The 26294-nt window shown below is 39.8% G+C and overlaps 1 protein-coding gene across 9 annotated transcripts in view; it reads left to right on the top strand.

Moving 5' to 3' along the window:
* LOC124118387 (polypyrimidine tract-binding protein 1-like) overlaps positions 1-26294 on the top strand; it is a 148428-nt gene that overhangs the window by 56395 nt on the left and 65739 nt on the right. Inside the window, exon 1 of one of the 9 annotated variants that reach the window (XM_046480481.2) lies at positions 16371-16734. The exons of the other annotated variants lie outside the window; for them this stretch is intronic. Coding sequence (XP_046336437.1) covers positions 16729-16734 — 6 coding nt within the window. The 5' untranslated portion in view covers positions 16371-16728. Of the gene's footprint in view, positions 1-16370; positions 16735-26294 lie in introns of those variants that run through there. 9 annotated transcript variants of the gene reach the window in all.

Here is a 26294-nt window from a genome sequence, read left to right as displayed (position 1 = left end):
AGCAATCAATAAGTTTAATTGATAGTTTAGCTCTTGTCAAAATTGACATGGGGTAAACTGTTTTGAAAATAAGCTTTTGATGTATGGTAAGGGACAGTGCAGTCATGCATGCTCAAGTTATGTGGAGCAAGAAAAAAGCTTTCATGGAGGGTGTTTTATGGCTACTCGTATAATGTACAGAGGTTTTTCCCTTGACTGGGTGCAACCACTTGTACAAGAGCAGGGTGGGGCTTGCATCAAACTATCCAGCTGGCCTACCCTGATGAAACTGCAAGAATCAGCAGCAACAGTTTCAAATGTATCCACTTACTCTGTAATTTGCTGTTCAGAGATAGAAGCTTATTACCACCCATGGCTATAGCTCAAAGACTATGACTATAGATCTAAGTTGTTTTGACAGACAAATCAGATTCAGGTGTCTTCCTTGACATTGGTAACTGGAGAAGGCTGAGATGTGGCTGTCATATGAGTGCTTAGGAGAACTGCAGTCTGCAGACTGCCAGGAATGTTCCCTGGTATCGCTCATCTGTGGCTTGTTATACCATGCCAAAAGGAACTAAGTACAAAGGACTCTCTGTACTTACGGAGGCATCCTACATCATTCAGTTGATATAATTTATCCCTTTTCTCTGCCATTGCATGGCCTTTGAGCCTGACTTGAATGGCACAACTCTAAAAGTACCTGTCCAATCAAATAACTCATGAGCAAGAGAAATCGTAAGTTTAGGTAGGGATGTTGGTTTGTTGGAGATTATGACATCATTCCCGAATAGGTCCAGGGTATTTATCATAATAAGTGGAGATATAATACACTGGATAAGCAAGGATGATGGTGCTGAGGTTGCCATCGTAGACCATGATCTCTTACGATGGCGGTTACGATTGCGGTGTGATGCCCTCAAACTAATCTTGGATACTTGGATCTAACCACATCCATGTCCTCACATTTCCACATGTATATTCACACATCTGATGGTGAGTGAGTGAGTATGGTTTTACACCGCTTTTAGCCTATTCCAGCAATATTCCAGCAATATCAGGGCAGGGGACACACACCAGTAATGGGCTTCACATATTGTTCCCATCTTGGGAATTGAACCTGGATTCTCGAGGTGACGAGCGAACACTTTAACCACTAGACTATCCCACCACCCCTCACACATTTGATAACCATCTGTTGTGAAAGATTTACGACAAGAAGCTACCAATAGTGTTAGTTGATATTTATAAGTCGTCTACTTATGGCAGTTAGGATAAGATAAGATAAGATACGATAATATTTATTGCAGAAACATTCCATTACGGGACAGATGCAATTTTTTAAGATGACAAAATATTACGATTCATACATACATATATACTGTCATACATACATTCCTGAAGACACAAGAACCAATCAATATTACATATTTGATGATATTATTATACATAAAATGTCAACAGTTAGGTCACCTGTATGTCCATGTTATGCCATGTTCAGTGGAAGATCAGGGTGGGTTGAATACACCTTAAATGGGTTGAATACACCTTAAATGGGTTGAATACACCTTAAATGGGTTGAATACACCTTAATTGGGGTGAATGCACCTTAATTAGGGTCAATGCACCTTAAAAGGGTTGAATACACCTTAATAGGGGTGAATACACCTTAAATGGATTGAATACACCTTAAATGGGTTGAATACACCTTACTACATGTCAGACATGTAGATATTGGAGGGTAGATCTCTAGGTACATGACACCAAATTCTATCCTTGACTGGCTGATCTGGTAGATTGGGTCTCATGTTCTTATTCAGTGTTCGTATCAATTGCAGGACAGGAAAGTATAAAAGTTGAGTTACAGTTTAATGTTAAATAACCTCTATGGTCAATATTTGCTTGTTGCCGATGTCGCAGCCCGACATAAATATAAAAACCCATTATCATTGCAGCCCTCTTATTTAAAGTGGGCAATATCAAGTCGTATACGTCAGACAGGGACTTGGTGTATTTAGCCATGGAAATAGTGGCCTTTGTGAAGGGTCATTATTGAGATGGTAGTTTTTATATCCATCGGTGTCACTAACCAGGAATGGGGACATTCATTTGGTGATATCTTGATCCAAGCAAAAATATGGACTGAGTACTGGGTCGAAAAGAAAACATTGAATGATGGCATGAATTTGATTATGTAACCTAAAACTAACTGTGTCAGAATGAAATCAAATCAAAGATATCTGCAGTATTTATTCCAGATTTGAGTAATATGTCATCTGTATTAATATAATCTGATTTTAATCACCAGTTGCTTTAAGGCTGCAGAACCATCTGTTGGTCTGTAGTTCAGTCTAGAATATGTCGTTTCCCATATTGGCCATGAGAAGTTTGAAAACCTGAGAAACCCAAGCAACTTTGTTTTTGTAGGGCTACCAGAAACCTGAAGAAGTTGGAAAAATAGAGGGGCTGTGTCAATTATAGCAGCTTTGGCTGACTGATCGGCAGTGACACTTAACTCTAGATCAGTTTTCACTTTCCTTTGAAACAGGAGTAGGGCAAGGTTTGGCAAGAAGGATTGACTGCAGGGAATTAGGTGATGGCCTAGAAACACATGATGGGGGAGGGCCGCATCCAACCACTTGTGCCACTCTTGTACACCATGTTCCAGTCAATGGCCATATTTACAAGTAGGCCTGCCTTGTTGCTTGCTGGAAACAACATAATTCCACTTGTGTTTGTGGTATTTGTCAAATGATTTGTCACACTGACAGTTCCATATGATGACATGGAGTAGGTGACATCAAGCGATTGTCTTCAGCATGTGGGGATGCCATGCAGGATGATCATATTAGGGGATCTCAGCTTTGGAGATATTAGTTACTGATACTGTCTTGTTGGTGGTTGTTGAGTAGGGTTCCTTGTCGATTGTCTGGTTGAGTGATGGGGATGTCCATAGTTCATTATCATCAGCCATTTTTAACAGTCATGGGAAGATTTCCATTGCGGTTTCAATTCCTTTTTCCCCACCCGGGGGCCCAGCCCTGTCCACCTTCCCACACTAGTAATGGCTGACCCACACTCGCTGTTTGTCTCACCTTGCCTGGTTCAAGCTCTGTGATTGCTGAGGCCAGATCTGCAGTGGACATAATTGTAAAAATTGTACATTATGCAGATTTCACACCAACAGTGGTGCTATTACCAATTCCCCATTCAGAAGGTAGTGTAACGGATGTGGAGCGGGCACATTGATTACTACTACCAGGGACCTGCTGGCCAGACACAATGGTCAGCTGGTAGGCAGGTGTGTCCAGATCAGGCTGCAATTACACTCCCAAGTCACGTTCTTCCAATTTGCTCACCTCAGCCTTTCCTCTTGTGTGACGCTGTCATCTGAAATGAGACGGGTATAATAACAGTTTAGATTGCCACAAAATATAATTTCAAGTTCTTTTTTTTGTTAAATGAAAATGCAAACATGGGTATGGCATATGGTATATATTTATTATGACATGAATATTGTATACAAATAACTCAGCCATTGCTTGCACAGCAGATATGCATACTTAAATAATGAAAAAGGGCTAAGGTAAAAGGCCATTCATGAATGAAATGACAAAAGTAAATTTCATATTTTGTTTTGAAATATTGATAGGAATCATGAATGTAAGAGACGCTCCAACCTCACAGTGAAATCCTTTATGTAATACATTGTGAGTTGAGTTGCAAATACACTGATCTGCATCACTGTTCCCACAGTGAACCGCCTCATTGGCTCTAATTGGAACATGGGCCTTGTAATGAGGTGTCCAGTATCTTCAAGAAATTCCATGTAATCTATCATTTTCTGATACTGACACTGTTTCCCATCATGCATTGCTAGAGCTTCAGGAGCCAGGGAAAATTCTTCAAATTTTACGACTTTTTCATCAGCGACAAGTGTTGTTTATGAGATCTTAATGTGATAGTACTGATGTTTTAAATGAAATAATCATCTCTTTAAAATTGTTTCACCAAAATTAGTTTATTTTATTGGCTTAATTTGGGACTTAACCAAATGATAAATTGGCAATTGCTCGGTCTATGACTTCAGTTTGGAGCAAATGTATGTCTTTGCACCAGTTATTTTAATGTAATCATCATGATGACTTAAACAAAGCAAACTGTTTTGGTACTGGGCAGAATGTCATTTCCGTGCAGAATCTGGAGAATTGTAACACTTGTAAAGTGCCATATGAGAAGCAATATCAAATGACTTAACCTTTCCTTTCTGTATTTGCAGTGATATTTTATTTTTCCTGAGGTCTGTATTACAGTCGTGTCCTATTTAATTGCACTTTCACGATGTCTTTTTTCTGACTTCAAAATGTCTCCACCATTATGATAATTTGGACTTGCGTAGGTGATGACATGATGTCCACCATGTCCTTCAGGAACAAGAATAAATGGAGGACATTGCATGTTCTTCATTCATTTTGCGACCTGTCTGATTTACCGGTTCCAAAGCTGGTGTAGCCTGTTAACAATTATGGGCAGCAGGTAGTGGATGCAGGAGTACTGTCCACAGCTGCCACCGGCTCCCACCTCTAGTAGAGCCCTCGCTGGCTGGCAGTACAGACCATGCTGTCATCTGACTCTCTGTCCTGACATTTGAAGGAAGCTTGTCAGCTGTTTGCCAGCTTGCAAGCTCTACAAGTCCCCGGGAAGGATTATCTTGTTGTTGGAACAACTAGAGTCTTCTGTAATTGTGATACAGGAGATTACTTCACATATGCCAAGAATGCCCATAGTTGCCTTTGGTTTGCAAGTTTCCCATGTTCGCTGCTCATGCTGCACTGTAAAGTGATACATGTTGGGGTCGATTTGAAAATATAAAAATATTAATCACGGCTAGCATATGGCGAGTGGTCATGTGTTTTTATTTTCTGCAAACATCTGTGTTTGTTTCTCTCTGATGCAAGAGACCAAATTGTGGATGCAACCACTTGAAGATATTCCCCTGGCTGTGAGATCATGTCATTGCCATACAATTTGCAGGTGTAGTGTATAATGCTTTAACCACCAGGGCTCTTAAACAGCCGTGACCGCCAGTTTGACAGCCTTGTTAGCTGAATAACTATTTAGTTATTTGAGGAAGCAATATTTTCTGTTTCCTTCAATGATAAGTCCATATGTCTATCTCAGCTTTAAATGTACCGTAATGCAGGAGTTAATTGTTGTGAGATAACGTGAGCGAGTCTGCAGCCTGCTCCCTATCGACAGAACACATGTATTCAGGAAGGAAGGGTGTTCAGTCTATCACATGTGTCTTCTCCATTCATTGCTGTTCTTAATGGAGGTATAATTGTCATCTGGCCCTTGCTATCCTTGAGCCAAACTGGCTCATTTCTCTGAGATGTTTCAATTCACTCAGGAGTATTGCGTACCTTATCTATACCAGGATCCTATGAGCCGGAAATGTATTTGGTCAATGGTGTAGAGATGTTTAAGATTTCGAACAGTCTTAATGGCAGAGCTTGTCACTGATAAGTTAATTCAAATTAGAGCACATGAAGTTTTAACTGTAGATATCCTAACCCATGCTTGCCGTAAGAGGCGACTATGCTTGTCCTAAGAGACGACTAACGAGATCGGGTGGTCAGGCTCACTGACTGGGTTGATGCATGTCATTGTATCCCAATTGTTTGGATCAATGGTCATCATATCAATGACTGGATTGCCTGGTCCAGACTTGATTTTGTACAGGCCACCATCATATATCTGGAATATTGCTGAGTGCAGCGTTAAACAACAGACAGAACTATCAGAAGGGTGATGAGAGGGAGAGGGGGGAGGAGAGAGCAGGTCGCTTGATCCATCGACATTGAATACAGGATGTTGAGCTACATTTTGGTTTGAAGATTTACAGCAGTCTGACATGATAGGGATCTTTTCTAATTATTCGGTGCAAGTGAAAGCAGACAGTGCATATGGTAAGGACTTGATCCAGTGCCTTTATGCTGTGAAATCCCTGTTTGTACCCTGAGATTGAAATGCACTCTGTAGTAGGGTATAAATTTCATATCTACCTGGCTACTCATGCCTAGAGGAGTTTCCAGTCTTATGATATACACACTTTACAACAAAAACAGTGGCTGATGAAACTGTCCCTGCATCGTGACTTTACTCATGGATGTGGGCCGGCATCAGGATTACCCCCGAAACATACGACTCTGAGAAGCTTGGTTACCATGGCCAGTTGCAGCTTGGGACTTATGCTTTAATAGAATTATCTCATTGTCCAGTCTCACCCTGTCCTTGCGAAACTTTGGCTTCCAGCAGCGAGCCTTCAAACAAGCAGTCAGTCTATTTGGGGAAGGCCACACCCTCTAATGACTGGCTGCAGTGCAGCTGGTGGGGAGGCGTTGACAAAATGACAGAGAATTTGGTATTTCCTGACAGAGCAGAGAGGAAACGTGAACTGTGATTTCTGTCTACTGTGGGTCTATTTGAGTCACTGTGAACTCTGGACTCTGCAGTGCAAATGGCAACTGCATATTGTATGTTTCTACGTGTTTCAATACACCAGGAATAAGCCACTGAAGGAGATGCTCTCATAACCTTAACCTTTCTTTTGTAATTCAACATGAATCCGTATTCTTTTCCCAAAGGGCCAAGGTTTACAAAATTTAAGATGATGTGGTGATATTTGCAGGATTGAATTAAGGTTGCTCTCTTTGTAATAGAATCATAAAGAGAACAATCAAGGATTTTTATTGTTGAAAACCTCTCACATTGTACAAATTTCCCATGCATTTTCTGCCCATTCTTTGTATATGTACATGATATAACTGGAATAGTGTTCAAAGCAGGTTAAACCCAACTCGCTCACTCACTCACTCACTCACTCACTCACTCACTCACTCACTCACTGAATAGGGTGGTGAGGCTCGCCTACTTCATGATGCATGTCATAGGACCCCAATTGCTCGGATGGATGCTCATGTTGTCAATCACTGGATTGTCTCGCCCAGACGCAATTATTTACAGACCGCCGTCATTTAGCTGGAATATTGCTGAGTGAGGCGTTAAACTCACTCACTCACTCACTCTGTGGTTCATAGCTTCCATGAGTTACTAATCCCGGGGTCCACAGGTTGATTCAATAACCTTATCTCTGAAGACATATCTGACCTGGCATTTTCCTCCAAATTTCATGCAAGAATTCCTGTTGGTTGAAACAAACCCTGAAACAAGGCAGTTACACAGCAGTAGACACAGTCTTGGATTGACAGGGGAATGCGATGTATTCCGACAAGGAGAGGGATTTGGAATGTCACAACTCCTGCTGTAGTGGAAGTTGATGATGTTGTATGAGCACCTTGGTGCTGCAGTTCTGGTCACTGATGGTGCGCACCAGAGGACTGGCTTACTTGTTGCACATGTGGAGACCATGCCCCGCCCTGTCACCTTGACCTTTGTGGCACATGTTTCTCTGTTGGAAGTGATGGGAGAGGGTCGGGAAGCATCCCAGTAAGAGTATAAACATTCTTCTAAACGATTTCAACATTGTTGAGGCAGATGTGACTCACAATATTATTTCTTGCCACAAGCGGGTAAAAGCATATTTTTTCTCTCCAATAAATTCCCGCTGATACAGTGAAAATAGAAAATAATAAAGTTGAAAACTTTCTAGCACTTGATAGAATGGTATACAGTAAATATGCAGGACAGTAGTTCAGATTTCTGTGGAAATATATGTGTCAGATATTTATTTTTCAGCAGTGTACGCAGTTCTGTGAAGATTGAAAGGATAAATGAGTGATAAAAGATATGATCATTGAGAAACTTCAACAGGCCTTTTGTGCGATTGAGTAAGGTTCAGCATGCACACGTGCCTGGGGCAGGTTTGAAGCATTTATGTGAGGAATCCGACAACTCTACTGGCCTATGACAGCAACCCAACAAAATGGGAATATACCTCATCCATTTGATAGCTGGTCGTATTAACACAAAGAGCACATGCTTCTGTTTGGCATTTCCTATGTTGTATTGGAGGAGTATCAAGTTGAAAATGGCCTTAACCTTTCAGACCATCTCAATTTATTTTTTTTTGTTATGTGGGGTTAGTGTTTTCTATGTATTGTTCATTGTGTTCCTACCGCATCTCCGAAGCATATTGTTCTCTTTCGAAGCGTTTATGGTGCACCAGCTCCGATGTCGCTGAATAATTGTTGATGCTTATTGATTCTCCGACATGGCTGAGTGGATTTGCTGAATTGATTCTAAATAAGTTCAGTATTGTCAATACTAAGGTTAAAAAAGCTTTTAATATTTGGAAAATGTTTACGGGCTGATTTTGTCATTTTCGATAGTACTCAATTGAGTAATAAGGAAGAAACAGGTGGTTAAGCTAAAGTTTTCATTTCTCCAGGGGCAAAAAGAGGTAATAGAATGTCGTTGAGGAAGGTGTTGGGAGAAGAAGACTGTTGTTTAGGAAAATTACAACATTCTCAGAGTGGACTTAATGGAGTCAACGAGTGGATCTTGAGATCTCGACTGCTTGTTGAAGTTGATGGGGAATTAGTGGTAGCTTAGTTACTTAGGCGGCATTGCTGATTCCGTATTCGGTAATTTGGCCCCCACTGCAATTCTGTTGATAGAACAGTTGAAGGGGTGTCTGGTAGCCGAGTGGGTGATCTCCTCTCTTGTATGGATGACAAGGTTTTTTCTATGATCCTCAATACTGAATCTTTGCAGAATCCTCAATACTGAATCTTTGCAGAAGAGGTCTCTGGTATCTTGAGCTAGTTTTAAAGGGGGACTCCACTGAGATGTGATCAGCTTAGTTCCTGATGGTTGATATCTTACCTTGCTTGGTTTCGTAGACTGGGGTTGTGGTAACTGGTATGTTGATATACAACAGCATTGATGTAAGCAGACAAACAAATGGCGTTTGAAAGATCTGACTGAAACTTGCAGCTTTAGGTGTCGACTAAATGGGTAAAAGGTGGTGCGAAATGTGTAGGACCTGGTTGATTGTGTACCATCTTGCCCCTTGACATGGAATGTTGGTCATGCTATCAGTCACTACGCCATAACAGGGCGATCCGCAGTCCTCGTGAGTCTTCACCAATTTGGTGTCAGCTGTTGTTACCTCATTCAGATGAAGTAGATAGGTTTCCGAGAAATATTTCATTAACTTACTTTCTGATAAATCATATTGTGAGTGAGTGAGTGGTGAGATAAGTCATTGTGGCAGAATTTAGAACGGACACTTGAAGGTTTTCAACCGTAAAGACTGACAGTCATTTCAGTGTATTGCTCCAGGGAGTTAGTATGTTGATTTTAGTGTGTTCTTTTTCCTTTGCCTTCCCCATAATAACAGTCTTATAAAATATGCAGCTGAATTGTGTTGAAACATGTCATTTCCTCACACACACGTTACTGTTCATTAATTCACAATGGTGAAAAATATTGTTATTCAGTTTCATTACAGTTCCCATTTTACGCACAAGACAAAAAACAACTAGCTCCCTTTCAGATGTGATGTCCAACTATGAAAAATGTAGAACACTGAGGCAGGCTTTAATTAGAGATTTTGTATAATAGATAAGTTTTGTTTTGTGTAATGTGAAATTAATAAGATGTTTCCCCATCACAGCACCATGCAGCGTGGATTAAGCCCATGTGGGCTTTACGCTATTATCTCTGTGTTGGCGTTCTGGTGCGTGTGAGAAAACAGGAACAAAAGTTGCCTTCCTGGCAGCATCAAGTGATTAAACTACCTTCCATTGCCGGGCGCGCCGTTCAATAATTAAACACATCACATTCACCTTTTTCCCCGAGTGTGAGTCTCTTTACAAAGTGTTTGTATAATGTTTCTTTTATGAGATGGTGGGGATCATACATGGTAGAGCTTGCTTGGCCAGGTCAAGTGAGAAACGAGGACCTGTACTTCTGTGTCAAGTTCCAAGGTTGCTCACGGGAAGATGAGTTTGACATTGATCAGGAATCAGTGGGGATGTTTCGGTTCGCCTTTCCTCATCTTAAGGATGAAGAAACACAAATGAATTTATCTTTTTTAATGTGTATGGAGAGGCAATATTTTTAATCAGTTTCAACTTCTTGTTTTATGATTATTCTTTAACTTGGTTTGTCAGTTGTCGATTATTTTGTTATTAATTAGATACCAAGGAGGAAATTATTTGAATTCGACAGTCATAATTATTTCCTTGTGTTAGTCTTGACAGAATGCCGTGAAGTTCTGTTAACATAGCTAACAGAAGGAAACAGCTTTTCCTTGTTGTATTATGTTTTTCAAATGCTCAAACTTATTTTCCTGTTGGCAAATTTTCCCTTTCATTGCCTGGGTAGTTTCTGGGCTGCAGATAATAGTGTCAGAATATATCAGGTCAAAGTCAATATGAAATACATGTAGTGTGTTTGACAATCTCAAATAGAGCCAGCCCTCGACTGTCATCTAGCAGAGAGCTAGTCGGTTGCTGGCTGTGGTGTGTTGACTTTGTCGCTGACAATCCACTTGTGCTTCGTCATACCGCACCAACCTGAAGTAAAATTGCTGAATTTAGAATCTGCTTTATGAAGCCAGCAACAAGAAATCCTATTTTTGTGTGTGTGAGTGAGTTTAAAAAAAGAGTCGAATGTGTGTTTGTAATATATTAATATTTAAAAACGTGAGATTATGTTAGTAATGTATACGTATTGATATGGCTTAGAATTATTTCGTGTTTTGAGATAAATAAGCATTTAGATGGTGTATACACATATATATCATACTGTGATCCTTCTGGCTCAGTAGGGAATAACGACAAGGTAATAGGTCAATATGAAATATATGTCACACTGACCAGCTTTTTCAATGATATTTATGACCAAGCTGAAGTAAAGACAGAACTACAAACATGATTACTTTATGACATATTATGTGATAAACTTTACGACATGCTAACTGGCTTAAGTATAAGCAGTATTAAGCACAATGTACAATGTTAGGAATGAGTGACGCAGACAAAACCTGCTCTGGCTAGAGCTGGTGATTCTTGGCTTCTGAAAACAACAAAGCGTTCATCACGATTCACAATATCAATATAGAACAAACATTTCTTGATTGTGTGGTATTGTGTGATATTATGTGCTTCCGAGGCTAACTCCACTTAATTGCATACCCGTGGTGTTTCTTTGATTTGCATATTTGTTTCCACCAGAGAACATTTGGCTATAACACTGTTGAATTCGTTCTTGTTGTGTGCATACAGATTTGAGTTACTTGATAAAGAACCGATTAATTGCACATATAATTCTGTATGAGATTGTATTCTGACATTTAGCTGTATTGTTAATATGAATATCTTATAAGATCTTGAAAGATCAAGTTTTAATGACTGATTTTATTGAGCAGTTGTACGTTCCGATTTAAATGAATCTTGGTTAATGGGACATTCTTTCAAAAAATGATTAATCAGAATTATGTCAGTTTCATTAACTATTAACATTGCATTTCTAAAACAAGACACATTAATATGGATGAAATTTTACTTTTTTTGGCCCAAGCTGTTGTTTTTGTGTATATCCTGTGTATGTTGTATGTTGCAACTCACTCATTTTTTGGATATACTTAGAATATTGCTTACTGAGGTACAACAATATAGGGAAAAAAAACCCTTTGAAATACAAAATTATTGTAGTAAATTATCCTTGAATAAACTATCCTCATTGATAGTTTTGTAAATAATGTCATATGCTGTCAGACTTGTTGTAATGTAACAATTATGTTTTAGGGTGTAACATATACTTCAAGGTATCTTGAAGTAAAGACAGTTAACTTCCACTAAGAGTAAGGAAGATTGCATTTTCCTCATTTTATGCTCTTAAGGGCAATCAATTATTAATAGGTTTGAATGAACAATGTTTGTGAGGCATAGACACAGGTTGTCAGTCGATAATGTGCGAATCGTTAAACTCTCAAGCGTGACATGGAACCGAACAACAGGTCATGAATAACCTATGGCTTGTTGTTATAGAAGTGGATTCAATATTCTCCTCTTTTGTCGTTTCACGGTATGGATTAATTGATTTGTAAACCTTCATTAACGATGTCGCTAGCAAATGTTATTACATGCAGTTTGAATTGTTAATCTGAGTATTTCTTAGTATTATCATTTGCATCTGGACACAAATCAGACAAGGACAAATTTGAATTGATTGTAAGGTAAAATGTACTGTCGTATTTCAAGTTCCCTGTTGAATATGCTTGTTAGACAGGGTCAGAATTGAGAGAACTTCTCTGTGGGTGACAAGGAGCAGGCAAACAGCAGTCCCTGCCCTCTAGTGTATATTAGCATTCAGTGCAGTTTCTTCAAGAGTTTTAACAATAGGTGGATTAAATTTGATAATGTTTTCGGTGCCATGTGTTTCTCATTGAAGGACAGGCGTTTCTTGTAAACTAAATGCACCTCCCACTGGTTTGCAGACAGGCTAGTTGAACCACCCCACACATCTAAGGACTAATGGCATACTTTGTGTATGTATGTACCTCTAAAAGAAAATAAATTTTGTGATATTGGTGAGATATTAATTGGTAACTGTTAAGTAATGAAAGTGCATATACTGATTTTACATTGCTCACACAGGTGTCACAGCTTTCATTTTGAACGTTCTACAATGGCTGAGTGGTGATAGTATTAGTTATGTTTGATATATATCAGTTGTGATTTTGTTGTATGGCCTGGAGGCCTTAAATATTGAAATATGATCTGTCTGTTCATGTTTTGAACAGCTGGCTCGCATGAGTGCGATTAGAAATGTTTTCTGATAAATGACTCCTTCATGGATCATAGCATGACTTCTTCATAATTTGACAGGTTTCATTTACCGTATTTGATGTAATTAGTGTGTCGCTCTAATAAGCGCCAAACTTCACCAGCTGATTACCCGTACTTCCTCGTTGGAACAATGGTATTTTTTACTCATCGTTTATGTGGAGTTGCGTTATCACAAATACATAGATATGTAAGTTAATACGTGAAAGCATGCAGGTGGTATCATTTACAAGAGACATATATATCTAAATAGGTAAAGTACCGAGATGAGTCTTTTTCTGCGTTTCGCCAAACCACAAAATTGACGATATTTCAATACGTTTTTTTCCACCAAAATTATATTCTAATAAACGCCAACTATTTCTAATTTTAAGAGCCCCTTTGTCGTTTATTACTTCAAATACGGTTTGGTGTTTTTTGACATTGTTGGTTTGAGGATTTTGTATTTGATAATTTGCATGTAGGTGTGTAAAGATCATGAACTATATTGAATATGTCTGGCTTAGATTGCCTAACATGGAGTGGTTTGATTTTTTCCTGGTCTTCTGGCTTCTACGTTCAGTCAGTGTTGTTTCGTCAGCCTTTAGTGGTGTAAAAAGGTTGACTTTTAACGGAAGAGGGCAATTTTTGTTGGCAATTTGGCTTAGCAAGTCTTGGTGGGTTTGCAAAGACTTTGTGGTCTAATTTGTGTAAGCTTTTTTTGCTTGTCTTATTAGCACAAGTGTAAACTGTGCAGGCAATGTGTCTGTGGATGATTAAGCCAACAGGTAAAGTGTATAGAGCCACTTAGTCAGCAAACTTGGTATATTTCTCTGTTTTGATGCCATGGAAACCACCTGTTATTGGGAAATGGCAGCCTTAATAGACTAAGTAAATGTTTGCGTGGGACAGGGCAGGATAAGTCTCATTCCTTGTTGAGCGCAACGGCTCGGAGGGTTGTGTTGTTCAGGGTGTCGAGGGTGAGTATGTTTGAGTTGGTGTACGTGAAGGGAAGAGGCGGAGATCCTTTGACATGTTCGGGAGAATGTACCAATGGTAACCCTGGCCCCGTTGTGAGAGAAAGCTGATCCCTTTACAGGCGGAATGCTGATGTGTGATTCACACATTGATTCGGTATACCTTGGTAATAAAATACAGGAAAAACAAAGGTTGTAAGACCTGTTTGAGTTGTTGTCAGTGTTGTTGTGGAGGTAAACAGTTGAGGGAGAGGCAGCTGGAGCACTCGGGAAGATTGGTTCCTTTCATTGTCACAGTTGGTGGCAGAAAGTACCACCACTTTCACGTCCATCAGGACATTTCTGTAATGAGAGAATGCAATGTTGAATCTTGGTAGTATTATACTGGAATGAATTTTGAAAACTGTCCGTATATATGTGTGCATTTTTATGTCTGTACACTTTGCTATGCAGTTGAATGTAAATGTTATTTGCGTGAAGGCTGGTTTCTTCAGCTGCTCCCCGCTGTGATATTGCTGGAATATTGCTAAAAGCGTCGTAAAACCATACTCACTCACTCACTCTTCAGCTGCTAGATCTGCAGAGATAGAGGATAGCCCAATGGGAAAAGGTTTGTCACATGAAAGATCTGGCTTCGATTGTGCCAATCAAGTACAATATGTAAAGCCTATTCCTGGTCTCCCTTGCGCTGTAATTTTGGGAATATTGCTAAAAGAGGTGTAAAATCCTACTCACACATTCACAATCTTCATGACTCCTCAACACAATAATTATGGGTCTGTATCCCTTCAAAGCACGCTAGTTGACCGTGCCAGACTGTTTCTCAGTTAGTTTGTGCAACCCTCATATATTTCTACTTTGTGCTTGTGAAATAGTTTCCAAATATCTCTTAACATCTGTCTAATTTGCCTCTTCAAAGATTATTATCAGTGTCGGGATTCATCAATTTTGGAAAACAATAATAAAACATCTTAATGCTTGTTTACTTCAGACGACCAAATAAGAATTTATCTTGAATAATGTGAATCTCCAAGTTGTATAAAAATGTTAATAATTATCCTGGACTGGGTTTGTGTCAAAACAATGCAAATCGTCAAATCAAGTTCAATGTTGTCAACCTTGGAATTGGGAAATAATGAAGAGTGCAAACTCCTTGAATTTAGTTGTTGCCCTTTTATGTTTTGTGTGTTAATGAATGCTGTCTGTCAGTCGGGTGACATTAATGTGTGATGTAATTGTCATACGGAGACGAGATGATTGTTCTGGCTGTTAATAAGGACAACACAGTCTTATGATACAGAATTATGTCTGTGACTTCAATCTTTCACAGTTTGATGAAGGTTTTATGACCACATTTCTAAGAAATAGAGAAGATTCTGATATGTCTCGAGTCAAAACCATTATCTGTCTTGTCAGATATGCTGTGTGTTTCGTATGTCTAGCACAGTGCCTTTCACAATGCAGTTTTCTCCTTGGCTCTACCATTCTTGGCTGATTGGATCTGAATCACAGATGCACCTATGCTAATTAGGGATGGCTATCCATACTGATGATAGAGATCGATAATCGTTAACTAAATATCGATCAATTATCGATAAATATCAGAGAAGTAACTTTGAGCAAATATGCAAAAAATCAAAACATCACCACATTTTTGAAACGTTCATGCATGGATTACTCTGTGGACATTTATGTTTGAACAAAAACTGTTGCTTTCTGTCTTTGGCAATTGACATAATTGATAATAACTAGTCTGTTTCGGTACATTTAAACTTTATTTCGTCACAGTTGTTTCTGTTAGATATTATCAATGACACAAATTTCATATTGAATATCGTTAATATTTCTTCCCATCAATGATAATTCCAATTATTGATTGTTTTAGCCAGCCCTAAAGCTAACTGTTTGTGACTTCTTCTTGAAAAAAAATGAGCGAGGCCGTGGGGTAGCCCAGTGGTTTAAGTGTTTGCTTGTCACACTGAAGACCGGGTTTGATTCTCCATGTGGGTGCATTGTGTGAAGTCTATTTCTTGGTGTCTGCCGCCGTAATATTGGTTGAATATTGCTAAAAGCAGTGTGAAACGATCCTCACTCTTATTGAACAATTTTCTTCCGCCATGACAACCTCTTGTACCCTGTCACAAACATGATGTGTTCTGGCCTTTGGTTACCGCCATGTTTGTGTCAACACCATAGCTTTTATTTGTGGCTGATCTACAACCAGAATTATTCATTTCATTAATTATTCAGAGGTGATAATAAATTACAATGATACAAAGGTGTAGAATTAAGTTCTTAAGAAGGAAGTTAGCATGGCAGCTGAACTCCAATTACAGACAGTTGACTGTGAGTCTATTATTCTCTTGAAAACACACTGAATTACTCATGTAGATGTATGTGGACAAATGTCGATTTTGTAGCATCCTTTATGGTTTCCTAGTCAAGCATTAAGCAGCCTTTAATGAAATTATTTTGACATTGAAAGCTTTTGGCAGGTTATTGTCAGCTGAGGGGAGAAGAGCACATCACATTGAGTTTACAGTTTATCTGGTAATTCCCAAAATACCTGTACCTGTGCAAATTTCCCTTGTTGACGATCAAGGAAGTGAAATAACTTGTGTACACTGTAAGGGAGATTTCATGGCTTATTGCGTGGTCAGTGGAGAATAAGCCTTACCTGAAACCACCCGACGCAGCACGTCAAGCCACAGACAAAAAATTTGATTTTATCACCCGTTGTATAGGATTTACCTTTGTTTGAAAGTGCAAGGTAACGCAAGGCTCAAAGATTCCCTAGTTCTCTTATCTACACAGTTCGAATTGACACTCGAGCATGTTTGGGGAAGACTGATATATATCGGCGATAATACCCTGCAGTTTACGGCCGGAAAGGGACAACGTAGTATTTTGTTCAGGTGTGTCATGGCCCTCCGATAGTCCAGCCTGTTAACATTTGCCACCAAACTTTGATCAGAATGAAGGTGAGTGCTTGTCTTGTTGACGTGGTCAAGATAACCGTTAACACCATATGATTATGTTGTGTTTGTAGTTTCTTTCCTCCCAGTGTTTGTCGGGGGGAAAGGACAAGCTGATGGTCGTGTGTTCCGATAAGGCAATGGCTGGGTGGGACGTGGGCAGTTCCTGCACACATGACGTGGCTGAGAATGCTGTACATCATGATTGGCACAGATAATATGATGTACCTACTTTGTAATCAATTTGACGCTGGTGTCTACCAGTGTGTAAAAGATGTTTTGTTATGTTTGATCTGGTTAAAGATAGTTCTCTATTGAAGCAATTACTTTATGTGCTTAAATTGTGAGGAGGTCTATATATATTAGTTTATTATGTTTAAAGAAGATGCTATTAGTATGACGTCTTTTATCTGTTGTCTATATGGTCAGTATTTCTTGCAAAGTTCTTGTGAGGAATCTTTCATTGGTTAAAGATAGATCTTCTTCAGCCGCTGCATTGACCCTTGATATAAAACAACTCTTGTGCTGTCAACTTGTATATGTGCTTGTGGATAAAATATACTAAACAAATACATAAAAAAGTTGTTCAATGCATTACTACAAGGTTCAAATATTACAAGGTTTGAAAAAAATAATTCGGTTGAGCATATTAAGTAACAGTGCAAAAACATCTCTGTACTCAGTGTCAGTTGTCAGATGTACCACAGGATAAAGGAAACAACTGTGTTTGATATGACATGAATTCAAACATATGGCCTCGTTCCTGGGCAGGTAAACACTCCATAGGCCAGAAAGTGTGTTTGTGAGCGAGTCGCGGCAAGATATTTTATCTCTTTAATGGACAGCACACTGCTGGGACCCATCGAGGTGATATTGACAGCTAAAATATGTAAAGAGGGATATTTATCAAACATTAGCGATGTGTGTCGGGTATAGTGTATGGTTATTGATCGTAGGTACTGTCACCCGGGTGACGTCCTGCCCATGTCAGTCAGGCCAGGCTTTCTTCCTTCTATTCACACGCCACAAGTCACCCGTTAAAGCTTCACCTGAGTAATCGAAGGTTTGAAAGCAATGAGTGCATATTTGTCGAGTTAAACAAGACAATATGAAAGCTAGGAATGGCCTACCCTGGCCTGCATTGTTTTCAGAAGAAAGGGAGATAAGCATGATTGAGTTACAATTCTTTGTGCTCCTGTGTTCAATACTACAGCTATCTTATGTTAGGAATGGATTTCTTACAGTAAGGAAGGAAATGAAATGCTGATGAATAGATAGTGTGCCAGGCGTACCGTTATAGATACATGGTGATATTGTAAGGCGGTGGTAAGCATGAAAGCTTCCTCTCTGTGATTGGTCAACTGACAGTACCATGAAGAGTGAAGTCAACTTCAAAAAGGTTAATAAGACATGTTGACGTGTCCTGTCACGTCTTGGCTTCTTCTGTTTCATGCATGCAAGATATCTAAAGCTTCATGACTCAAGATGATCACAAAGATGTTTAGATCACTAGAAAATTGTGACTGGGTTGTAATGGCACTTCAAAGCATTCAGCTGATTGGCCTCTTCAGTGAGGTGTGCACAATGTGTGGAGGCATGCAGGTACAATGATTGTTTGGCAGGGGTTGACGTGGCGTGTCACATGATATAAATCATTGTGTTGATAGATGTTTGCTGCTATAGTTTCTGAAATCTAGCCGATTAAAATGAAAAAGAAATTTGCAGTAGTTATTTGACAATATCAGCATTTTACTTGGGATTTTTTTCTCCTCGGCATTTTGTGTACAGGTGGAATATTAACCAAGTGTACTAACTATAAGTTTGAAAGAAGACGATTTGGCTTTTGGGAAAAAAAGGAAGAAATTAATTTGTCCTATCAATAGTGATTGAAGTGATTAAAAGACCTGCCTATGCTAGAGTGAGGGTCCTGGGTTAATATGCACCATTTCAAATGGTGTCCATAGTTGATGATGTTGCAGGGAGGTGGTCACTGTCGTCTGTAGTCCATGATGTTGTAGGGAGGTGGTCACTGTCGTCTGTAGTGCATGGTGTTGCAGGGAGTCGGTCACTGTCGTCTGTAGTGCATGGTGTTGCAGGGAGGTGGTCACTGTCGTCTGTAGTGCACGGTGTTGCAGGGAGGTGGTCACTGTCTTCTGTAGTGCATGGTGTTGTGGTATCCTGTGACACTCTGCAATAATAGTGATAGGAAAGATGGTTGTGTCACAAACGACACTTCATTAATGGTTGTATCGTTGGCTGAGTTGTAGATCGAGGACATTTTGTCATTAGGATGAGTATTAGTGGCCCGGTACTTGCAGTAAGACAGCCATTAGCCTCATGTTATTAGCCGGATACCAGTCAGTAATCAGCCGTATTTCCTCAACTTACCCCATCAGGCTGGCAAGATGACCATAGTGGTGGATATTACCACGTCATCCTCAACTCATTAAGGCATTAAGGGCTTGACAGCTAATCTAATTCAGCTTATTCCTGGCACATCTTTCAGTTTAGAACGTTCTTTTATGTAAACTCTTATTGGTGATGAAGGTAGAAATTTCCATATTAAAGACAAATTAGCGGAGAGGAAGAAAGCAAATAGTATGAAAATATATGTGGATTGAGAAGTAAATTTAGAGAATAAATTAAGAAGTATGTTCTAATATTACTTGATATGATGCTTTGGACTCGGAACAGGTTATTTCTATTTCTGAATCAAATAAAACTTAAAATAAACAAATGAAGGGTTGAAATGATAGAATACAATTCTCTTTCCATTTTTTCTCCTTTTCATTTGCAGAATTTAAATCGTTTGTCTGGCTTCAGCTCTAAATTACATTTAGATATTGAAAACGATTAGTAGTATCTTATGAAGAAGCCATTAACCCTGAGGGGGAAACGGAGACGGTGCCTTGACAGGTTATGTTTTTATGTCAGTCTTTTCCCTTGTCGAATTGGAATTCCATGTCCAGTCCGAAAACATATGTGCTGTCAATGTAATGTATATTTAACATGGTGCAAACAGGTAGGGATCGAACGTGACTTAAAACATCTCACAGACGATCAATCAATTACGTCTGTCTAAATTTATTGAGCTCATTGAGAAACATTTTCCATTTACGCCTCGGATAGGACAAGTTGGTCTGATTGACTCGGCAGAGCCTACAGTTAATTCTTTATCTGCTTTTTATCACACACGAGTCTAGCTAACATTAATTGATCAATTATCGATAAGGAAGCTGTCTTGATGTGCGTCCCTACACCTCTAATGCTTGTGTATAGGCTGTAGTTGCTGGGCTTGCGTGTTGGAGACTGCATTACTGCACTTTGCTGGGTGTATTGAGTGATAGTCTGGCTGAAGTATTGGTTGGTGTAGAGGCTGATGTATTGATTGGTGTACAGGCTGATGTATTGGTTGGTGTAGAGGCTGATGTATTGATTGGTGTACAGGCTGATGTATTGATTGGTGTACAGGCTGATGTATTGATTGGTGTACAGGCTGATGTATTGATTGGTGTACAGGCTGATGTATTGGTTGGTATACAGGCTGATGTATTGGTTGGTGTAGAGGCTGATGTATTGGTTGGTGTACAGGCTGATGTATTGGTTGGTGTAGAGGCTGATGTATTGGTTGGTGTAGAGGCTGATGTATTGGTGTAGAGACTAATGTGTTGATGTAGAAGCTAATGTGTTGGTGTATTACTGCATTACTGCACTTTGCTGGGTGTATTGAGTGATAGTCTGGCTGAAGTATTGGTTGGTGTAGAGGCTGATGTATTGATTGGTGTACAGGCTGATGTATTGGTTGGTGTAGAGGCTGATGTATTGATTGGTGTACAGGCTGATGTATTGATTGGTGTACAGGCTGATGTATTGATTGGTGTACAGGCTGATGTATTGATTGGTGTACAGGCTGATGTATTGGTTGGTATACAGGCTGATGTATTGGTTGGTACAGGCTGATGTATTGGTTGGTGTAGAGGCTGATGTATTGGTTGGTGTAGAGGCTGATGTATTGGTGTAGAGACTAATGTGTTGATGTAGAAGCTAATGTGTTGGTGTAGAGGGTAATGTATTGGTGTAGAGGCTGATGTATTGGTGTAGAGACTAATGTGTTGATGTAGAAGCTAATGTGTTGGTGTAGAGGATAATATATTGGTGTAGAGGCTAATGTGTTGATGTAGAGGCTAATATGTTGATGTAGAAGCTAATGTGTTGGTGTAGAGGCTAATGTATTGGTGTACAGGCTAATGTGTTGGTGTAGAGGCTAATGTGTTGGTGTAGAGGCTAATGTATTGGTGTAGAGGCTAATGTATTGGTGTAGAGGCTGATGTTTTGATGTATTGGCTAATGTGTTGGTGTAGAGGCTAATGTATTGGTGTACAGGCTAATGTGTTGGTGTACAGGCTAATGTGTTGGTGTAGAGGCTAATGTATTGGTGTAGAGGCTAATGTATTGGTGTACAGGCTAATGTATTGGTGTAGAGACTAATGTGTTGATGTAGAAGCTAATGTGTTGGTGTAGAGGATAATATATTGGTGTAGAGGCTAATGTGTTGATTTAGAAGCTAATGTGTTGGTGTAGAGGATAATATATTGGTGTAGAGGCTAATGTGTTGATGTAGAGGCTAATATGTTGATGTAGAAGCTAATGTGTTGGTGTAGAGGCTAATGTGTTGGTGTAGAGGCTGATGTTTTGATGTATTGGCTAATGTGTTGGTGTAGAGGCTAATGTATTGGTGTAGAGGCTGATGTTTTGATGTATTGGCTAATGTGTTGGTGTAGAGGCTAATGTATTGGTGTAGAGGCTAATGTATTGGTGTACAGGCTAATGTATTGGTGTACAGGCTAATGTGTTGGTGTAGAGGCTAATATGTTGGTGTAGAGGCTAATATATTGGTGTAGAGGCTAATGTATTGATGTAGAGGGTAATGTATTGGTGTAGAGGCTAATTTGTTGGTGTAGAAGCTAATGTGTTGATGTAGAAGCTTATGTGTTGGTGTAGAGGCTAATATATTGGTGTAGAGGCTAATGTATTGATGTAGAGGCTAATGTATTGATGTAGAGGCTAATGTATTGGTGTAGAGGCTGATGTGTTGATGTAGAGGCAAATGTATTGGCGTGGAGGCTGCTGTGCAGTACAGTGTTGCAGTGAAAGGGGCGCACGATGTGGGAGGGAGTCGCTGGTGTTGTATCGCAGTAGCAAGAGATGTGACCCAGGGAGAAGTGTTTATCAGTGGGGGCAGGGTGTCTGACCTAAAGTAGGGCTTGATGAAAGGGGTTATCTTGTTGTGTCGGAATGTGTAATGGCAGACCCAAGAGGCTGGCTGCAATCAGAAGAGGCGGGAGAATGTTCAGTTGTCAGCTGTAGAAGATGTTGGGGAGCAGAGATGACAAGTTAAATGGACAAAATAGTCTGATTTTTATAGTTACTTTTGTCAAAATTATGTTAATAGTGACTTTACACTATTTGTGTAACTTAATAACAGATAATGGATAGTGAATTATATTCTGTCATAGATCAGATGAATAATGAACTGACACAAAGTGATGAATTAAGAGGATATGCTTCTAATGTAAGATGTCCTCCCACAAGGCACCAGCTACAAACAGGACTCAGTCCCGAAGTAATGAGAGATTAACAGACCAACACAGTAATGAAATATATGTAAATCAACAAGACAGCCTGAAAAAGTGGTTTGCAGTGGTTATTGTGTTGTTGGCCCGTCGACGTTGGCCTGTCTGCTGTGTTGGATGATGGTGTGGCAATGGAAGAGGAAAAAAACCTTCCCACAATCATGGGAGACTCCAGGCAGCCTTGTAATTAGCTGCCAAACTCCACATTGCAGTCCCACAGCCTTGGGAGTAGAAATCTGCCTCATAATTACTCATTAATGAAAAAGATTAAAGAAGGTTTAGATTATTTAAGATTGCTGAGACGTCTGCTGTTTGAGCAGTGCCAGACTGGCTTCATCTGGCAACATCTTCGACAGCTGTAGTCATAACAGTCTTCATCTACAGAGGCCCAGTGCTCCCTCAGGGTCAAATGGTTTAGAGTGTGTGAAAATACATTGAGAGTGTGTACATGTTGTGATGATGACACACTAATGTCGGGCCGTTGATAGACGTGGAATGTAGCAGGAACTAGAACGCAGATAAAAACACCACTAACATGAACCTCTTATCTCCTCACAAGACATTCTCACATCAAACTTCACAAAATACTTCCGTTAATTCAACGCTTTTTATTTGCCATTATTGAAACCTAAATGATTGAGGTATCAGTGACTCTGTGAGGGTGTGTTTCTGTCTTACTGTTGTAAGTGCATCCTGAAAACATTTGTGTAATTATGGAGTGGAATGGAATGGAGCGTTGATAATAGTCGGCTCGGTGGGGTGTAGGCCAACACCTGCTATTGTTGATGCTCCGAGGGCTGACTCTCCCTTGATGAAACCGTGACTGGAGTTGTTCCCCCTCAATGCTGGCCATTAACTGTCAGTGTGTATCAGGACTGTCAATATTTGCTTTTGTTGCTATCAATAACACTTCAAATGTTATCCCATCAAAACTGAAGTTGGAACATCATAAGTACATCTACTTTCAGGGAAAAGTAAATATTCTCTTCGCTGTGTATGATATTATGCACATGGCAATGTTGGCATGGTTGATCATGCTCTTTTACTTGAGGAATATATCCATGTCACAATCTAGATCAGTAAATCTAGCCATCATTTTACCTCAAAGTCAAGTTCCAGGGTAGAATAGGTCTTCAGCAACCCATGCTTGCCGTAAAAGGCGACTATGCTTGTTGTAAAAGATGACTAACGGGATCGGGTGGACAGGCTCGCTGACTTTGTTGATGCATGCCAATTGTGTGGATCGATGCTAATGTTACCAATCACTGGATTGTCTGGTCCAGTCTCAATTATTTACAGACCGGCGTCATATAGCTGGAATATTGATGAGTGCGATGTTAAACAACAAACAAACAAAAAACCTCAAAGCCAGCCGGGAGTTACCATTTGCAGCAAAGTGGAGCAGTTGTGGACCATGTCTTCATGGCAGAAGTTTGTGCAAGTTGCAGTATTTATTGTGGACTGGTAAATCGGCGTTATGTCAGCCAAGGACAGTAAGAGCAATGCCTGGGTAGAGCAGCACCATCTCCTCAGAGACTGGCTTATTTTCTCATACAACCTGGCTGGCTGTCAACATTGGTTGGTCGCGGTTTGATCAGATTACATCTGCCTTGGGAATGTCACTGGGCTGTGGATAGAGTGAAAAAATAGTTTAGGTTTAAAAGAAATGCTCTTACATATCCAGTTTCATTGAATTTTTGTATTTTCTTAATCTATTTTTATGAAGATTATTTTACATGGGGGAAAAAAGCCATCCAATGATGTTTTTTGTCAGCTGGAATGGCAGACAGTGACATTTGGAAAAATCTTTTCGTTTTGAATTCAGAGTTTAATGATGGAAGTTCTCTCGCAATTGTCTGATGTTTCCCTTATGGTGATAGTTTTCAACATTGATTGGTTAGAGTCACACCCACCCACAGGTCTCCTGGCCCTCCAACGAGGTTAGAGTCTCACAGGTCTTCATGTTTCTCCAACTGAAATATGGATGCAGTCAACCGAGTATTTACACAGCATTAAGTTGGTGTTTGAAGGTTTGCCAGATTTACCTCCCTTGCGTTGTTGAAGGCAATTCTTGGAGTGACATCCTCCCAAGTAGAGATTCGCACAAGGTTTCCAGTGTTAGACTCTGACATGAATCCAATGCTGCTAGAATCTGCTGGCCACGGGCTCAAATCGCAACTTTTACCAAAATGGTGGATCACATCTGCGTGACAGCATTAGCATTAATCAAACAAGATCTGCTGTAACTGAAATAATGTTCAATGTGACATTTATTGCCGGCTGTCCCACTGTAGCTTGATCAAGTCAAGGAGTCAGGGAGACTTACCAACTAAACTAAAACAGCGGGCTGATGTTTTCCATGTCCTGGACTCACTCCAGTGCAATGTGCTGAAAGTGTCCCCAACTGTCCGCAGAAAGTCCAGGGTTTCTCCCCCACTACCCAGATTGTCACCAGGCAGTATGCTATAACTATGAACAAACAATTCAGGTGTCAAGCTAGAGTTTTGTTTGTTTGTTTGACGCTGCACTCAGCAGTATTCCAGCTGTATGACGGTGGTCTGTAAATAATCAAGTCTGGATCAGACAATCCAGTGATTGACATCATGAGCATTTATGACATGCATCAACCAGTCAGCGAGCCTGACCACCCGATCTTACATCAAGCAATGTCACCTTTTACAGTAAGCATAGGTTCCATAAGACCTGTTCTACCTCGGATCTTCACAGTTGCCTAGCCAGTGTTACAGAAACTAAGTTTGCATTGCAAACATTGTTTCCTTGAAAGATCAACAATCTTGTTAAAATTGACCTGCTGTGACAGGCACCTGCTGTAAACAGAACAAAGCTGTGCAGTGGATGAGGTTATAAGATTACTTGGTATTCACACACTCTTTGATCATAGGACTCTTCTGTCTAATAAGATTATTATGTTGAGGCATGTGTGGTGACAGTGTTGTTAACAGAATGCTGAATTTCTCACTTAAAATAGATGCTGGACATAATACAACTCACACTGTTAAATCAGTACTGAAAGGCCACCTTGTACCCAGTAGCAGCCTGACCTGACCTCTGACCCGACCTCTGACCCGACCTCTGACCTTATGTCAGACTTGGCCACAACCAGCAGGAGATGAAAGGGTTGTTGGTAACTTGACACCCCTCCATCACCCAGTGAGGGCGGTTATGGAACCAGCATTGGGAGGACATACACAGATATGTGCACCACCTAGTAGGCTAAATACAGATATATTGAACTGACGACAAGCATAGTCTCCTTTTACGGCAAGAATGGGTTGCTGAAGACCTATTCTACCCTATTCTAAATGATGGGTATGTTGTGGTGTCATGATTTATTTGTTGAAATAGTAATATGACAACAAATGGTATTGATTGAGGTGATATCATTATTGGAGAGAATATAGTGGATCAGGCCATTACAGGGGACATATGCAGATATACAGCACCAAGAATGATGCTCATGATTTCAATCACTGGATTGTCTGGTCCAGACTTGATCATTTAAACCGCCGTCATATAGCTGGAATATTGTTGAGTCCAGCGTTAAACAACAAACCAACCAACCAAGAACTAAATATTAAATGTTTAGACATAACACTACCACTTAGAACCAGCATTAAAGGATGTAGGTTTGTATTGGTTGATGATGGTATCCTTGGAGACAAGGACAAGGCTCTAAATCATAGCAAAATACTGTCAGCCGATGCCTTTTTTAATATTGAATATTTTATCACTTTAAAAGCATTATGTTCAAATGAATTCACCTGGACTAAGCTTAGAAATAAAGGTAGAGACCAACACGAATGTTTCAGTTTCTGAATTACATGACACCAGGCTGACGGTGAAGTTAGAACGCCATATATACCACTCAGAACCAGCATTGTCAGCCATATACAGATATTGTACCACTAATGA

Source organism: Haliotis rufescens, unplaced genomic scaffold, assembly GCF_023055435.1.
Source record: "Haliotis rufescens isolate VD_foot unplaced genomic scaffold, xgHalRufe1.0.p SCAF_2, whole genome shotgun sequence".
Classification (NCBI taxonomy): domain Eukaryota; kingdom Metazoa; phylum Mollusca; class Gastropoda; order Lepetellida; family Haliotidae; genus Haliotis; species Haliotis rufescens.
Note: the sequence above shows the minus strand (reverse complement) of the source record. Positions and strands in the feature narration are given on the sequence as shown.